The 17,758-nt window shown below is 56.4% G+C and overlaps 1 protein-coding gene across 6 annotated transcripts; it reads right to left on the bottom strand.

Moving 5' to 3' along the window:
- Positions 1-233: 233 nt before the first annotated feature.
- On the bottom strand, positions 234-17,730 carry TMEM43 (transmembrane protein 43). 6 transcript variants are annotated; one of them, XM_058725862.1, is made up of 13 exons: positions 17,525-17,730; positions 13,633-13,853; positions 13,186-13,335; positions 12,155-12,289; positions 11,412-11,506; positions 10,334-10,383; positions 10,002-10,071; positions 9,123-9,193; positions 8,117-8,238; positions 7,766-7,840; positions 7,053-7,154; positions 4,456-4,573; positions 3,117-4,145 (listed from the first exon to the last, which is right to left on the bottom strand). In XM_058725862.1, exons 3-13 carry the CDS (start codon positions 13,240-13,242, stop codon positions 3,826-3,828), a joined length of 1,215 nt encoding a protein of 404 aa, XP_058581845.1. In that variant the 5' UTR covers positions 13,243-13,335; positions 13,633-13,853; positions 17,525-17,730; the 3' UTR covers positions 3,117-3,825. The 6 variants fall into 6 exon arrangements, with proteins under 6 accessions (XP_058581848.1, XP_058581847.1, XP_058581845.1 ...); XM_058725865.1 differs by lacking the exons at positions 3,117-4,145; positions 13,633-13,853 and adding an exon at positions 234-2,315 and having other exon boundaries at positions 17,525-17,724; XM_058725864.1 differs by lacking the exons at positions 3,117-4,145; positions 13,633-13,853; positions 17,525-17,730 and adding exons at positions 234-2,315; positions 16,373-16,703.
- Positions 17,731-17,758: the final 28 nt, after the last annotated feature.

Below are 17,758 nucleotides of genomic sequence, written 5' to 3'. Positions count from 1 at the left end.
TCCACCTCTTCTGATGCATTCTGAAGCTGCGTGAAGTCTGAGTCATTTACTTTGAGTCAATCCAAAACGAGGCATGTGTTAAGAATGACGAGTTGCCCTTTTCAGAAAAATTGAAACCCATTTTAACCACTAAAAGCTACTTAGAACGGAGTTCTAAAAACTCACAGTCCTTCATCGGTTCTATAGCTGAACTGTTTAAGATAGAAATTTCAAAAAAAAAGTAACAGCAAGGCCCTATAAAAGCTCTTCTGAAATTTATTTTGAATTTTTATCAAAAATACAAATACGATACAAATTTCATGATTTCCCAAAGACTTCAAACATTTCTTAACATTATTTTGCTCTTTAAGAACACTACTGAAATTCGCAGTAATTTAAAATCTGTAGTAGAAAAAATTACACAAACCAAATCCCACAGAGTTTGTATTCAGCCACCGTCTAGTTGTATTGTTTTCCAAAAGCATCCTTCACGAGGAGACACTCGATGACAACTGCTCACGTGATAAGCAGTGGTGAATACTGTTTCGATTCTTAAATCCAGCTAAGTCCTCTTTGGGGCCAGCTGTTCTCTGCACGAAGAACCTGAAGTTACACCACACATCTCCCAGGCCGATGAGAGATTGTTAGGTCTCCCATCACTCACTCAACTACCAACTAATTTGCTAAAGCGACCGCTCCCAGCAAGGCAGAACAGTTTCCAAGTAATAAACAGATAAAGGATATACGAAGGACCTTTTGAGACATCAAGGTGACGATACACTTTACGCTTCAGAGGGCGTGAGAGTAGCTGGGAAACAGCAGGAGCGCAATGAAATGTGGGTACATTTTACTTAGAGAAGCTGTGGACGCGGGCACAACAGGAGTTACCCGGGGGCCAGCTGCTAGTGTGAACGCCTCCCACGGTGAAAGGCATGAGGCCCGGGCGCTGCACAAGCGTCAGGTCTCAGATTTCTGGTTTGGGGTGATGGGGGCACGAGGGAGCCCACTCAGGATGAGAAAGCATCCAGCCTTTTCCTTGAACGGTTGACTGAAAACTCAAAACCATCTTCAAGTAAATCGGTAGTTTCTGATGCCAGAGGATAAACGGAAATGCCTCTCTCCACCTTCTCCAAATTCCCCTCTCCTCCCAGAGTGGGATCCCTTCGCCAACGCTGGCTTCAAAAGCACCTTGGAGCCTCCCAGTGACCAGAGTTCTGACGGAGGTGACTCTTTTTTAAGCAGTAAGTCACGCCCCCATTTACACCTCTCTGTGCCCTGAATTAACTTCAACTGACAGATTAAGAGGAGTTTTTCTCTAACAGTCTCAAGTGCTCATCATTCAAGCAGTGTTTTGTGTTTTTAAATCTTATTTGAAACAACACCCTCTTAGAGTAGGAAAATACACATGAAGCGTAGCAAAGAAAAACATAACAAACGAGAGCTTTGGAAATCCTACACACTAAGAAGTTTCTGCCAAACTATCAACTATATGTAAATAAAGCCCAACAAATATCCCACGCTTCTTCACCATGACCTCGGTGGCTTTTCTAAGTACCAAGTCAGGTGCCGTGCCAGAACTGGGTTTGTGGTGCCCCGCGTGGGGGCCTGTGCCCACTCTGTCCGGCACCATAGCACGCTCAGAGGCCGCTGGTGACGGTGGCCACGCAGGATCACGGGGCAGGGGTGGCTGGGCAGAGCCCTGGCACCTGTCTCCAAGGGTGAGGGTGAGGGGCCGGTGAGTGTTAAGGCAGCAGGTCCGTGTGGAGTGTCACCAGCTCACTGTTGGCAGACATCAGCCAAGCGAGACACGTGAAGCAGCCACACGGTCCCGAGGGAAGGGAGGGAAGCAAGTGGAATGGATGCCTGTCGCCTGTCACATGGCCAGCCGGGAGCTGCCGTCTCCACTCACCAGAGCTGCCTGCTGGCGAGAAAGAGGGTGGGAAGACGCGAGCTGGTGGGCACCAAACCTGACGTCCACGCGCACCGCGAGGCGTGGCCCCTTGAGGAGCGGAGCGGGCGCAGAATCCAAAACCGATGCAGGCTCGTGCTGGGGCGAGGAGCGGGGTCACGGGGGTGGGGAGTGAGCTGGATCCTGAGGAGCACGCGGGTGTTGGGCGGGGGCCAGGGCCTGCCTCACTCCAGCTTTTTGGCCGGCACCCGGGTCCGAGCAATGACGATGGGCACCAGGGCCAGGCAGCCGAGGAAGAGGGCCCACAGGGGCCGGTAGAAGAGCCAGCCGGCAGCCACAGTCAGCAAGGTGAGCGAGGTGGCCACGCAGAAGGCGAAGGCTTTCAGGCCAATGTTGACCAGGTCTCGGAAGACGGGGAACCAGTCCACTGTGGGGAAGAGAAAGGTGGTGAGGCTTCCGGGGCCACGGTGCTCTGCGTCGCACAAGGTCAGCGGATCGTTCCTGTGTCTGCGGACCGGGAGGGGCCCGTGTCGCCGGGTGAGGAGGAGGGAGGGAGGGGCCACAGTGGCGCGAACAGGCTCCCGTGAGAGCTGGAGGACCCAGAGGAGGAGGGCACACCATGCACCATGCGCCGCCCCAGGGGAGCAGGCGGGTGGGAGTGTCTTGGTGCCATCGGTCTGGGAAGACATCTGCCTATAATGGTGGCAAGTTACGCCTGCTTCACACCTCGACGAAAACTGTGGGTGGGACCTTCTGTGGGTGCCCAGGTGGGCTTCTCGGCCATTCGGGTCATTACCTGTGCGCACAGCTCTGCGCTGAGGGAAATAAATCAGCTTAAGCTGGCTCCCACCTCAAGGATCTCACGGGCCACTGGCCCCATATGGCAAAGTCTAGGATCTGGCTAATCCATCTGGAATTACCCTGTCCTTGGCCTGTCTGCCCCTCCAGGTAAGCATTCTATAGCTGATGGCAGTCCACAGGGGGAATCTTCACTCAGTCCCAGGAAGCCCCAGTGGTCTGGCGCTGTGAACAGAGGACCCTGGCTCAGCTTGGTCTGTTGCCACACATACCCCGCCTTGGCCCTCACGGTAAGCAGGGTTCGTGTTTTTGTGCATCGACCACGTGTCAGGCACTATGTGGACCGTCTCCTCAAACCCTCGTGCCTGCCCTAGGAGGCTGTACTGTTTCACCCTCAAGGCCCAGGGAGTTCAACTTGCCTAATGTCTTACAGCTAGAAAGTGCCAGAGCCAGGAACCTTGTCTGTGCTGCCCACGGCATAGTCTCCAGGGCCTAGAGCGGTATCCTGTGCACAGCAGGCACTTAGTAAGTGCTTACTGACTGAATGCCGGAGTGAACGAATGCTGGCTCGTCGCTTCCCCGATCGGTCCCTGCTCTGACGTCTGTCCTCGGTCTGGAGCGTCAGCATCCCAGATGAAGAGCGAAGAGGAGGATCGCGGGCAGTCAGAATCAAAGGGCCCTCTGAGACAGATTCCCACCTCCTCATCTGGCAGTGGGGGTACTGAGGCTCCGAGAGGGGAAATGGCCTAACCCAAGGTCGCGTTCAATGCAAAGGAAAGGTGGAGGATTTTGATCAAATTCTAATCTCTCCCAAATGGCGCGCAAGATGCGTCTGGCTGGTTTGAGCACAACTCAGCTGTCCAGAGAAAGCCTTGGAGGGGAGGAAGTGTCCTTTTCCCTCCTAGCCTGGGATGTACTGCAGCCAGACCTCCCCCCCACCCCCCACTGGAAAGGGTAAATGGGGGAGAGGGTTCTGTTGGGGCCTGGCAAGGGCTGGACGGAATTATCGGACTGGACACAGACACACTGGGGTAAAGGCTTGGACACAAGTCCCCTGAGAAGCCCCGTCCACCCAGATCAACAGTGTGGGGCTAGTGCTTACTCAGTCAACTGGGGCCTCAGTCCTGTGCCAGGTTGGGTCACTTGGCAACTGCTGGGCTCACGGGTGCCGAGTGAGCGGCCCAGCACTCTGCCTCGCACTCCAACTTAATGGCTGCCCCGAATCTAGCCCAGGTCTTAGGGTGAGGAAGCATAAAAGTTATGGGGTGTTTCCTATTTGCCAAACATTTCACAAAACTGCACATTAGGTGTGAGGTGACTGACGCTGAGGCAGGAAGGGGAATGGCCCGAGTATGCAGAGCTCTGACGTGACAGAGCTGGCTCACTGCAAAGGCTGGCCGCTCTCCTCGTCGGGGCTGCTCACTTGTGGAATGAAGGGCTGAAGGAATGAGCGGGTCAGCTGGGGACAGATGGGCCAGACCCTCAGATCACAGGAGCCACACCGAACCCTTCCACACACTCCCTCCCAGGAGTTGGCACCCCACCCCGCCCCCGCCCCCGAAAGCACCTGTCCATCATCTCTGTCTTCCTCTGCCCGTTCATCCCAGGGCTGTGCACTGGGACCCAGACATGGGCCAAATGCCCGGCCTCTGCCCCAAAGAGCACCGCAGCAGGCCGGAAAGGGTTAGAGATGGTGTGAGAAGTGCAAGGGAGGCATGTGGGCTGCATGAGGGTGAGCAAGATGCCCCCGCCTGTCCCTGCACACCTACCCAGCGTATATAGGATCCGCGTCATGAGGTTGAGACCCATAAACATGGCCATCCAGCCGGCGGCCCGCAGGCCCCATGTCTTCAGGGAGTTGCTCTTTTGTTCTCTACGAAACACCTCCTGCAGGGCAAGGCGGGGAAGGGGCGTCACGTCTCATGTCTCTGAGGGGCCACCAGCCTCCCTAGCTGGCAGGGCAGGTGCCAGAGGGTCCATCCCAACCCAGGAGCCGTTTGGCCATTTCTGAGAAGACCAGGGGAGGTAAGGGCACGTCTCCTGCCCGGGCCTAGGTGTCTGCCCATCTCGCACAGCACAGGATGGGGCAGGAGACCTCTGTGGAAGGTAGGAGTCCCTAGCCCACCACCTCATCCGGAATGAACCCCAACCTCTTTCCTCCAGTGGTTCCTTTCTGGGGTCATTTACCACCATCCCCAATAGTGCGTCCTGTGTGACGCTTCACCTTGGCCGCTCCTCACGTGGTTCTGGGCACCTCGCTCTGTTTCCCACCCTGCTTCGCAGTCTCCACAGCTGCCCCCCTCCCTCTGCCTGCCCTCTGCACGCTGGAGTTTCACAGCGCGCCCTCCCCGTGGGTCCCAACCATTTTCTCGGCGCCTCCGTGCCAGAACACCACCCTGCCCACCCCGCCCCGTGGTTTCTAGCTGCAGCCCGGGGCCTCCTGCTGTTCACATGCCATCCGACACCCACACTGCAGCCTCCCCCCCAGCCCCTGACCTGTTCCTCCTGTCTCCACCTCAGCAAATGCTACCACTGCCCACCGCCTGCACAAGCCCAAACCAGGCTGTCAGACTCGGCTTGCTGCTCCCCACAAGGACCACCTCCCATCCGGCCTGTCAGCAAGTCCTGTCAATGCTGCGTCCACATTTCCCCAGACCTCTCACCACAGTCACCCTCACCAGGACCGCTGCAGTAGCCTCCTCCCCTCTGCCACCTCCTCCCCATGGCAACCTGCCGAGACCCTGGTGCCTGTCAGGGGTCCAGGTCAAGTGTCCTTCTGTCCCAGGGCCTTTGCACATATGTTTGCTCTGCCTAGAGCATGCCCAGCCAGCTCCTACACATTCTGCCAGTGCCAGCCTTAATGTCATTTCTATAGAGAGCACTCCCATCTTCTATGACAATAACGACAAGGACAGCTAACATCTACTGCTTACCATTTATCAGTTGCTGTCCTCGGTGCTTTACAAGTACTGCCTTACTTAATCCTCAAAAAAACTTCACGAAGTAGACACACTTATCTCCATTTTACAGATAAGGAAACCAAGGCTCTGAATAAATGAATAATCTTTACAATAACCAAATAAGATAAGGATCATCATTGTTATCATCCAAGAGGATAAACAACTGGTTCAAGGTCCTGTAGCCAGTGGAAGACAGACCAGGGCTTGAGCTAGGGCCAGCTTGTGTCCACACTTGTCCACACTGAGCCCTCCTGGCCCCAGGGCTGGAATCTGGGCATCCTGACTCGCGGGGTCTGGGTTTCTCCTCAGGGCCCTGGCCACCTCGTTGGCTCCGGGCCTTCTCTCCCTGCTTCGAGGAGACCCCAGGCCCTGTGCTGGAGGCCTGGGGTGGTCAGCACTGCCTAAGCCTGCCTTCCTGGGAGTTAGCAGGCCATGAGCCCCACCCACTCCTCTCTGGGGGCAATGGCTCTGAGACCTGGGCCTCCACCTGCAGGAGACTGAAGTGCGGGATCGGGCTGGGGCTGCAGGAGAGAGAGAAGCCTGGGCAGGGCCTCCTAATTTTAGAGACTCCCTGAGAGCCGCCATGGAAAGGGTGACTCACGGCCGCCCAACTGGGAGGTGGCAGCCCCACCCTGAGGCTGGTCACCGGGCTCCTGGGTGGCAGCCTGCCCACACCCTGGTCCTGGCTGGACAGAGGACAAGGTGAGGCCCATCATCACCTGGGGCCAGGGGCCGAAGTGAGAAGGACGATAACAGTCAAATGGGCCACAGCTATGCCTGGACCCCTACCCACTGCCTTTCCTTCTCAAAGCTTTATGGACTGAAAAGTCCTGCAATCCTGCTCCAGGCACATACAGAATTTCCCACCAGTGATACACTGTGTTCATCGACAATGTAAAAACAATTTTTTCTGTTGAAGAGAAGGGTTTCTGCCTGCAAAAGAGGGGCTAACTTTTAAGGCATGCAATCGAACTAATCACAAGTTAGGGACTTAGGTGAGACATGACCCTCCCCATTGTACAGATGGGGACTCTGAAGCTCTATCATCCTGTCTGTTTTTCAGAGCATCTGCCTCCCCTACGCAGCTCTCAGCACACGGTGTCCTCACTCGCTCTTTCTTCTGATGGGTCCCTCCCCCCAGGAGGTGGGAAGCCTGAGGAGGAGGGGTCTGCTGTGCCCCCTGTTCTATCCTCGGTCGGCATCCTTTGGGCCTATGCCCAAAGTACGATCCTACACACAGTCCGCTGCCCATATGGGGAGATTCCTGCTCCTTCCAATTCTTTTTCTTGCCTCATTGCACTGGCTACGCCCTCCAGTGTGGGAGCTTATTAAATAACCACGGGAGGGGAGAGGGAAGGAGGGAGATGCCTGCCCCTCCATCCCACAGACAGGCAGCAGCAACTCACCTCTGCCGAGAAGTCCCCATGGTGCAGGAGAAGCAAGGTGTCCCCAGACTTGGTGGAGTATGGGAGTAGCTGGTCACCCCGCTGCCGGGCAATCACAGTGACCTGATGGGAGAACTCCATGTTAGAGCTGAGGGGACTGGTGGGCCGGGTCCCGGCACCCCTCCGAGTGCCAACTGGGGGAGACAGTGAGGAGACCCGTGCCAGCCCGGAGCCCCTCTCTCCACCTATCGGCCTGGGGCACACCTGCCCCCCAGAGGTCAGTGGAGCTGCTTCATTTCAAGCTCCCGGGAAGACCCTGGCAAAAAGAAGCATGTGTCAGTGTGGGGCAGGGGCTGGGGCCAGGGGTGGGAGTGCATGTGACAGGGTCAGGAACTGGAGACCAAGTATTTACAGAGCAAAAACTGGGGGCTGGGGGCTGGGAGGCGGGGGTGGGGGAAAGAGCTGCATGTGATTGGAAGAACTTGGGCAGGCATGATTAGGAGGTCCCCCTACAACAGCAGTTCTTAGCCTGGGGCCCATGGATGTCCCCAGATGGCTGTGGAGCACACGGAGCTCTGAAACTGCTCCAAGGCACAGCCGTCTGTGTGCGGGTGTGAGCACATGCACACACTTCCTGCAGGAAGGGTCCAAAGTGTTCACGGCATTGTATGTGGTGCCTGTGCCCTGGAAGGCCAGGACGCCCTGCTTGGGTCTGCCCTGGGGAAGCCACTTACCACGTGAGCCGGGCCCAGGTCGGGGTCATCGCCGCTCAGCCCCGCGTAGGAAAAGGAAACGCGCAGGTCTCCGACCTGGGGGTGGGAGAGACGTGGGCTGACTGAGACCGGGAGCAGTCAGCCTGGGCCTGTGTCCCCAGCACCCAGAGCCGAAGCTCTTTTCCCACCTCCACACCTCGGCCCAGGAGCTCCCATCTCAAGGCTTCTCCCCTCCAATCTCATTTGGCCAAGTGGATTCAACTGAACCGAATCAGAGTCCCAAGCAGGAATGCGACTCCTGTGTGCTGTCCGGGGGCTGGCACTGTAAGGGCCCCCACCTCTGCTGTGTGAACAGCCCAAGCCCCTGTGTACCTCTGGATACTTGGGGTTCTCGCTGTGGTAGAAATAGTCTCCCCGGCGAATGATGTCCACGTGCGGGTCCTCCAGCTTGGACAGGCTCAGTGGCTTGAAGTTGTCGACTTTGTCGATGAGGCCTGAGGAGCGTGCGGGAGTTACAAACGATGCTGTAAACAACGCCCCCGAGCGGTACACCCTTCAGCCCGACCGCCTTCCGGGAGCACCCTCCCCAATCCCTCCTTCCGTACCACAGGCCCCTTTCAGTCTCCATCTCCTCCAGGAAAGCCTCCCCGTCCCCCTTCCAGCCGGTGGGAGTGGCTGCAGCTCTGGAAACAGCCCGAGCCCTGCACCTGTTGTGCCTCAGATCCCCCTACCTGTCCAAGCCTGGCTCCCCTGCTGTATGCATTGCACTAGAGGCACAGCAGCCACTGACTGGGCAACAGGGCAGATGGCAGACAAGCCAGGCCCCAGGGCACGGCCCGTCCTCCCTCTCCCTGGCTATTTGGGGCCTATGTGTCTTCTCTCCCACTCTATTGGGGCAGGCCCAGGGACAGACCCAGGTGGCTGGTGGTGCCTCCTTGTCCCTGGAAAGCCTCTCCTTGGTGTCACCTGGGGGGCCTACAGTGAACCACCCTCTCCCTCACATAGGGCAGGATGCCGGCTGGGGCTCACAGACGGAGGCCTTGGGGGCAGCCTTATCTCTGCGGCTGGCTCTGGGGCGGCTTGAGGAAGGGCTCTCAGCTCTGTCTGGTCAGATCAGGCACCAGGGGTGCCTGGTACTTATTCTCTGGAAGAGACCGTGTTTCAAAGGAACCTGGCTCAGGTGGGGCCGCTCTGCACAAGTCCCCCACCTCCTGGGGGTCTGCCTTCCCTCTGGCCCCCAGCCCAAAGTACAATGCCGGGAAAGTGCAGGCTGATCCCACATCCAGGGCAGTGGGGACCCCAGCTCCTGGGAGGTGGCCAAGTAGAAGCACAAGGCCTCTGGGTGCTGTTGGCTCATCTGAAGGGGCCAGAAACTTACCCGCCGAGAGGAAGAATCTGCCAATTTGGACAAAGGGGGCTGTAGCCGTGAATGACTCCACTGCCATTGCGCTGTGAAGAGAAGGAGCTGTGGGCGGAGCGGGGCACTGGCCAGGGGCTGTGCCGTCTCTCTGGGTTGCGCTGGGCAGATTTTCCACCCCGGGGCTCCTGCAAGTCCCGACTAGCCCAGGCACTGCGGACGTCTTGTCTTTACCACCTGATCTACCCCCCGGACGCTCCTGTCCCCTCACCTGGTGGAGCACCCTCCTCCTGTCTCTTGTCCCCCAGAGCTTCACATCTAGACCCCTACCAGCCTGGACCACCCCAGCCACCAGTCATCACATGGACCCTCTGTGGTTCTCTACATTGTCCCTGACCCTTCCCAGCCTTCCCAGCCCCAGGTAGCTCCCAAGCTCAACTGTGCATATTCAAGACCCTTCTGGGCACAGGCCTGCCCGCGGCTCCAGCCACGCTCCAGCGCCAAGCCCATCTCACCACCCCCGTGTCTCTGAGCTAACTGCCTTCTGCCCAAATCCTACAAAGGCCCAGATCAAATGCCACTGCCTCCTGAAAGCCCTTCCTGATTGCCCTCCCATCCCCATGGCTGTTAACAAATGCTTCCCGGATACTGTATGTGCAAGTGCTTCTCAGCACTCAGTCCAGGCCTGACATTCGTGACCTGCTGGAGCCTGTGGGGGTCAGGAATCGGGATTTCCCTCCGCGTTCCCGGTGCCCAGCGCAGGAACTGGCCTCAGAACCGTGTCCCAGACTTGCATCAACTCATGAGGCAGAAGGAACTCAACCCCATCACTCTGCTGAGGAAGCTGAGGCTGGGGACCCGCCAGTGGCCGGCAAGGCTGTGCTCAGGGTCACCTCTCACCTGGGGTTTTTGTGGCCAATCTCTCGGTCGAAGTTTCTGCTGTTGACGATTTCTGACCTCCACTCGGTGTCTGTCACAGGGAGAGGGAACTCAGGAACCATGGTAAGAGTGGCCACATGGATGAGACTCTGTGTCCTTTTATCCAAGCCCTTGGCCACTCCAGGGCCGGAGGGACAGCTCCTGGAGCCTCAGTGGACACATGACAGAGCCAGACTCTGAGGACCAACACCCAGTGATCCCGACATCTGGTTCCACGCCTTCCCCACTGCCGTCAGCCTCGGCCAGGGGCAGGGACCACATGTGTGCAGGGATGGTGGGGGCCCGGTACTCACTGTAGGAGTACCTTGTCTCTGTCTTCACCTGCCCGTCCTCGGTGTACTCCCTGTGGGGAAAGCACAGGGCACTCCAGAGTTAGCCTGTCACCCCCAGGGCAGTCCCATGTCTAAGCTTCTCCAGCTGGACACAACTTGGGCCCACGAGGTCAAAATCTCCAAATGGAGCCAGCCTTGTCTGTACCAGCCAGAGACAGGTGCTTACTCCTGGGCAGACAGCCAGCTCCATCCCTCAAAGGCCCACCCTGGAGAAAAGAGCTTTATCCTTCTGGGCTGCAATGTGGCTCCACTTGGCTCATGCCAAGGGCTGCAGCCCTGCCCTCTGGGCTCAGACACCTCGCTGCACCCTCTGCCCCAGGCCAGCCCCACGGAGGGCCCCTTGCAGCTGCCCTGGCTCCCCTAACCACCTCCCCACCCTCACTCACAGTCCACGTTGCTCAGCTCCAAGTGACTCCAGCCTAATGACAGATGCCCTCAGACTTCTGTCAGAATGCACAGGATGTAACCCAGTGCCACCTCTGCCCCGTCACGGGAGAGAGCACGGAACCCACACGCAGGAAAGCACTGTTTGTGCCTGGATCCAGTCATGCCTCAAGCCTGGGCAGCCCTGTGGAACTCCCTAGACATGGAAGCTAACCCATCCTCCCACTCGCATTGGGTTTTCTGCCACCTCCAAACAGAAGATCATTGGCTGATAACTTGGGGATGATTCAACACTTCTGATAGGAAGATTTAAAAAAAATTGTTTTAATGTTTATTTATTTTTGAGAGCAAGAGGGACACAGCATGAGCCAGGGAGGGGCAGAGAGAGAGGGGGAGACACGGAATCTGAAGCAGGCTCCAGGCTCCGAGCTGTCAGCACAAAGCCCGACGCGGGGCTCGAACCCACAAACCGCGAGATCACGACCTGAGCCGAAGTCGGCTGCTTAACCGACTGAGCCACCCAGGCGCCCCCTCTGAGAGGAAGATACCATACTTTAAATTCCAGAAGTGTCCAAATAAAGAGCCACCTGCATCTGATCCTGACATCTGACGTCTGCACCTCTTATCCCGGAGTTTTCACTCCCTGCCAGCTCACCGGGACTCCTCGGTTTCCACCCACTGGTACATCTCCACGTGTCGCCGCAGCTTCACAGCCGGAAGGTTGACCCCATAGTTTGGATCCGACAAGAGCTTCAAAAAGAATCAAACAAATCAAACACACAAGCAACACAAAACTCAGGACAAGGCTCACACCAGCCCAGGATGCCAGAGGAAGCTGGACTGGATGAAAAACAGGCAGGGAGGACAGGGCCCGGAGGCAGGTACCACAGCTGCTTCGGGTGGGAGGACCAGGTGACGCTGCCTGTCCCGAGTCCACAATGCCCAGCGCCTGGGGCCGGGAGCCTCACAGCACCGGCTCGGGCTGCACGACCAATGCCCTGGCGCCAACCACGGGGTATTTAGGGTTCAAACAGGAGAGGGAGGTCCAATCACCAGAGTACCTTCGGGCCTTGTGCTAGACACACGTGTTATTGTAACCACTAAAGCACCTTTTCGTGAAGCTCCTGCCACGCGCCGAGCACCAGGCTAAGGGGTTGGCCATCTGATCCCACCAAATCCTTGAAGCCGGCCCCCCAGTTTGTTAGTTATTGTCTGCATTTTGCAGAGAAAGATGCTGAGACTCAGGACTGACAGGTCCACACAGCTGCTGAGTGGGGCAGCCGGGAATCACACCTGCGTGTCCCTCTCCAAAGCCTATGTGCTTAAAAGCCCCAACCAGACAACAACCAGCGATGCGCCCCGAGCCTCCGGCAGGTCAGAAAGCTTCACCAAACCTACCTTGGACGTGCGCAGCGCCCCGATGATGTGCACCAGCCTTCCCTCATTCTCTGGGGCCACACTGTGGATGCTGTCAGGGGTCACCACAAGGGAGAGCCCCTCGGCCAGGGAGGTGGCTGTCTTCAGTGCGCGGCCCTGGGAGCAAAGGCGAGTGGGGATTTCACCTCAGATGCGGCTCAGCTCAGTCATGCTTACCGCAGTGTATCATGTCAGGATGGGGCCTCGGGAAGCATGGCGCTTATCTCCCCATTTCACAGCTGGAAAACCAAGGCCTGGCAAGCGGCACAGGTGAAGTGGAACCCAAGACTCCTGCTTTCCCAGGCAGTTCTCTTCCTGCCACCCTCTCACCAGTCTCATTGCTACCCTGTGCTGGTGCTTCTGTCTGCTGTGTGCCCTTATGCCATCTCTCTCTGCCTTCTCCCTCTCCCTCACCTCCCAGTCTATGTGGTTTAGATGGGCCTGTCTGTAGTGCTGTCCAAATCACGGGACCCAGGCTTAGCCAATCGGAACACGGGTTCATCGTCCTCAAGGATTAGTTCAGAGAGAGGACTGAGATGACATTGAGAGAGGACTGAGGTGACACCAGGACACTGAAACATCTCCCTGCAACTTTTGCTAAGTTGGTCTTGGAAGAGATGGGGCTGCTAAGCTGGTTGGATGTGACCCTGCAGTTGTTGGCCATCTTTACCACCACAAAGGAAAAGCCCGCCAAAGAAGAATCCATAAAGAGAAAAACAGGCAAGAGAGGAAAAATGGAGATTCCTAGTGACCCAACATGAACACCTGGATCCAACCAGGCCTGAAGCTGAGGCTACCCCAGGATTTCAGGCCTGTACACCAATGCACTTGTCTTCCTACTTACGACAGTTGTGACATGAGTCCTAAGAGAAAACATTCTGACTAATTTAGCACTGCCACCCCCACCCCCGGCCCCGCCTGTGGTAAAATCTAGGCCCTTGTCACCACATCCAGCCTCTGGACTCATAGCCTTTGCTCTCTAATACTGCACAGGGGAATCCCAAACATTTTACCTCATTGGTGAAAATTAAGTAGAAGGAGAGCAGGAAGGTCATGAGCCCCACAAACATCCCACCCGAGGTCTCGCTGAGCCGCTCCAAGAAGCCTGGCTGGGGGTTGCTTGTAGTTTTGACATGTTCTCTCCTGTTACTTGTACTGGAATACTGAGAAAAAAAAAATATTAAAAAAAATCAGAATGGAAATTAGTTTTTTAAAAATAAGTTGAATTCTGCTATTTGTTTATATTCAGTTTTCACTGAAATTATATACAGTAAAAATGCACAGGTATTAAAGGTATAGTTTGATGGGCATACCCCATTTGACCAACATCCAGATCAAGATAAGAATGTTTCTGCCACCTCAGAAAGTTACCTTGTGCCTCTTTCCTGTCAATACTCCCCTCTCCCCACCCTCTAGTGGTAACAAGTATTTGAATCTGTATCATTATAGATCAGTCTTGCCTCTTATAGAGCCTGACGTAAATGGGACCATCATACAGCACAAATTTCTTTTCTGTCCGGATTCTGCCTTGGCATAAAGCTTTTGAGGTTCAACTACATTGTGGTGTGTGTATCAGTAGCTCATTCCTTTACGTGGCTGAACAGTATTCCACTTAAGAATATACCACATTTGTTGACTCAGTCGCCAGTGGGTGGATGTGTTGGTTGTTTCCAGTTTTCAGCTGTAATGAACAATGCCTCTATGAACATTCACACAGAAATCTGTATGCAGATACGGTGCTTTCCTTTTCCTTGGGGAAAGTGGGTAACGAATACCCACAAAGGAGTGAACTTGCTGATCATAGAAAAGATGTATGCTTTTAAGAAACTTGCCAAACGGTTTTCCAAAGGGGTTATCAGAGATATATTATTAATTCAATTCAACAAACGGTGGCTCAGCTTCCCGAGGGCCACGCTGGGGCTCACAGCGGCGAGGGAAGGGGAAGACAGGCTGCAGGGCCATCAAGTTGCAGGCACAAACAGTACTAGGCCATGCTGAGTGTCTGGTGAGGAGCAGATCCAGCACCAAAGGAGCGACCCCTTCCAGCTGGGAGATCACGGCAGGCTCCCCAGAAGAGGGGGCATTCGACTGGGATCAGAGAGGCAGATCCTGGGGTAAGGGCATCCCCAGCAGGGGGAGCCACTGAGCGATGGTGAGGAAGCAGGAGGTGGTCCTGGGAGCACGGCTGCCCATCTGCTCTGGCTGGGTTTGGGGAGGCATGGGCTGGAGGGGAGATGAGGATGGCTAGACACATCCAGGAGGGTTCATGGTAGGCTTCAAACTCCAGAGTCAGTGGGCCAGGTTTTGTCCAGCCAAGAAGAGAAGCATGGTTTGAAGTGTCCCCTGCTGACTAGCATCGTTAAGAGCAGAACACTGGAACCAGAAGAACTGGGTTTGAATCTAGGCCCTGCCCTGTACCGGTGATGGGGCCTTGGGTGAGCAATTAACCCCTTTATGTTCTGCATTCGCTCATCTGTAAAATGGGGATAATAATCCAATCCTTGGCGCTGCCGAGACCAAAGGACTGAATTATCAGACAGCTCAACGAGCAGGGCACAGGAAGGAACGCACAGGTACCCACGGCTGGGGTAAGCTGACCAAAGTCACAAAGGTGTAAGGTGGTTCTGAGATGAGTGATCAGAGTGGGCCAGGCCCCTGGCACAGGGGTCCAGAAGAGAGACTCGGGTCAGTTTCTGCTTGAACAAGGCTGAGGCCACATTCTCTGATTGTTCCCGAACGCCCTCAGCCCATGCCTCCCAGAAACCAGATGTCCATTGCATTCAGAAACGGTCTTAACTTTCCACACCACTGGGAAACATGAGTGGAGCCGTTCGATGCAGGCAGGCAGGTGACCATCATCCATCATAATGATGACAACGGCCAAATGCCAGTCTATTACAGGCCAGGCATGGGAAAGCTATCGCTATCCCATTTCACAGATGAGAAAATCGAGGCTCAGCAGTTAAGCCCAGATCACTCAGCCTCTAAGGGGCAGAACTGGGCTTCCTATATGGACAGACCAGAGGCCACTCTCCTACCACTTTGCTCCAAGCTGCATTCCTCACTCCCTGGGCTGTAAGAAGAGTTGAACACTGGGAACCTGCTACAGAGAGGGTCAGGGAAGGGAGCCAGTCCTACTATTCGCAGTCCAGCCCTAAACTTGGAAGCCAGAAGGCATGACTTCCTTCTGGGCCTCCCCTCAGCATACCTCTACGAGCCAACACCAAGGAGAGGAGCTCATGGAAGGCCTTGGAGGGAAGAAAGAAAGGCACAGGAGGATATACCTCAACCCACAGGAGGGGTAGGGTGGGTAGTGACATGCCACACCCAGCCCACATTCCAGACCAAAATCCCGGTAAACGTGGAGGGTCTGGAGTGGAGGATGATGGCGATTTCCTGCAGCCACACTTCGCTACCCACTCTGCCATCTCCCTAGCCTGCGGGGCACCCTCGGGTGCCTCTCTTCCTCCCCTTCAAGGCCACCTTTGAGCCCCTGACCTTGATGCTGGCTCCTTGATATGTGTTGAACACACACGTGTATCCTCCGTGAGCACTCCAGGCTCAGAAGCAAAGAGCGGTGAGTGATGGCACAGTGGTTGACACGTGGGCCCTAAAAACTACTTGTCGCATCAGTCGCTCTACCTCTCTGATCCTGTTTAGTCACTTATAAAAAGGAGATGGTTACCAGTGCCTCTGTCCCAGGGCAGTTTTGTTGTTATACTGATTAAGAAGTTGTGGCACCTCCCCGCTCCACCCCACCATCATCAGATCTTCCTTCCTCACTGGGCCCGGTGGCTCCTGTAAATGTGCACCCAGCTACTGGATGACTCAACAAAGGTTTGGCAGCAGAAGATGCCCAAACTCATCCACATTCCTTGGACCAGGTCAGGTGCCACTGTACCCAAGATAGTTTCTGCCCACCAGGGCCACCCGAGCCAGACTGTGAAGATAGATTTTTCTCATGCGTTAGGCATGTACCAGGCACCGTGCTAACCACAGACTGACTCCCTTAAACTTCACAGGAACGGATCCCATGAAGAGACACAAAGCCAGAGCGACTACAGCCACACCGCTTCTGAGAGGAAGAAACTGGATTTGCCCCCCAGGTCTGCCTGACTCCCAAGCCTGCTGTCTTCGGACAGCATCTTCTCACAAAGTATCTGGCCAAGCTGGCTGTCAGGCCCTGGGCAAGTGCCTTGCCCTGCTGGGGAAATTCTCCATCTGTAAAATATGGTGGTGGTGGCGGCGGCGGTGTGGGGGTGGACAGAATCTACCTCTGGTTTCCTGACTGCCGGCTCCCCTGGCAGACCCTGGGTCTCAGACTACCCCTGAGGCGTTTCTAGGTCCAGCATTCACGGTTTCCAGATCTCCCAGACAACTCCAACTGAGGCGGAGTACACTAGGGCTGTGGGTGAAACAAACCCTGCCTCTTCAGGGGCGTGGGGCACAGAGAGGACCCAGGGGTCTGGCAAGAGGGTGTAACAGGTCAGGGGAGAGTGGCTAGGACGCTCCAGCTAAGCAGGAGGGAGGGAGCGTCTGGGGCTGGCTGGCTCCAGAAGCACTTTAGTCACCAGGCTTCTCCCACACCCAGCGCTCCGTCGGGAGGCGCTGCTCCTCCCACTGCTCGGTTTGTTGAATGAATGTTGGGCTTCAATCGAAAGGTTCCCGAGAGACAGGCTGGCTGCAGGGAGAAAGGGCCAGCAGCCTTTTGAAGGGAACCACCTTCAGCCAGGACCTCTCTAACCAAACACACCCTAGGAGGCCAAGGGGCCCGGCAGTGGGGAAATGCTCCCTCCCACAGTCATCCTAACTCCTCTACTCTCAGTCTCGCCCGCATCCCTTTTCAGCATCTCTAGCCTCGGTTTACACGCTTCCCTAGGGCGCGGAGCTCACGGCCCGCCCGCACAGCCCCGTCTGTCCGCTGATGGACAGCCCCACCTGAGCCATGTAGGCTTCCCCACCCTTCCCGCGGACCGGCTCCCTCGGAGGTCCCGTCCAGCTCCCAAAACCCGTGTGTAAACGGGAAGCCCAAGGGCCCAGGTGGGCACTGGGAATGAAAGGAGGGGCTGCGGGCAGGCGCCGCGCACAAGGCGATCCCAGTGCTGGGAGCAACGGCTCCCGAGTCTCTCTCCCCGCAAACGCACAGCCCGACGTCGAGGTCCGGGCAGACTGAGAGAGATGAACAGACGGGTTAGCTGCCGGAAGGCCGAGACAAGGGCATGCAGAGGGAGATGGACCGGCCGCACGGAGGAGGGCCAGGCAGGCAAGATGGACCTAGACGGCCCCTTCGGGGAAGAGGCCCCGGGAGATGGGGAAGTCTGGGTGGGGTCCGGCAGACCAGGAGACACTCACGTTCGCGGCCATGGTGAGACCCGGCTCGCCGCTCACCCTCGTTCTGCTCAGCTGCGGAAGGGGTTGATGGCCTGAGTACAGAACTCAGCGGCCTACCGCCTACCGGACAGCTGCGAAAACCCGTGTGAACCCCAGAATCTGGGAGGACGTGCGACCGTGAGCCACAACTTTTCTGCTCCTGCGCGCCGCAAGCCTTCCTGGTAAATGTAGTCTGGGATCAGGTGCTTTAGCCAC

This window comes from Neofelis nebulosa, chromosome 4 (genome assembly GCF_028018385.1).
Source record: "Neofelis nebulosa isolate mNeoNeb1 chromosome 4, mNeoNeb1.pri, whole genome shotgun sequence".
Lineage (NCBI taxonomy): Eukaryota > Metazoa > Chordata > Mammalia > Carnivora > Felidae > Neofelis > Neofelis nebulosa.
This window is presented reverse-complemented; position numbering and strand designations above follow the sequence as displayed.

Excerpts from the sequence above, each read along its gene's own strand:
- TMEM43 (XM_058725860.1), bottom strand. The coding sequence starts at position 16,393 with ATGGAGAATTTCCCCAGCAGG. Across the intron at positions 10,384-11,411 it reads GTGGAAACCGAGGAGTCCCG|GGAGTACACCGAGGACGGGC; the intron begins GTGAGCTGGCAG and ends CTTTCCCCACAG. Across the intron at positions 9,194-10,001 it reads ATTGGCCACAAAAACCCCAG|CGCAATGGCAGTGGAGTCAT; the intron begins GTGAGAGGTGAC and ends TTCTCTTCACAG.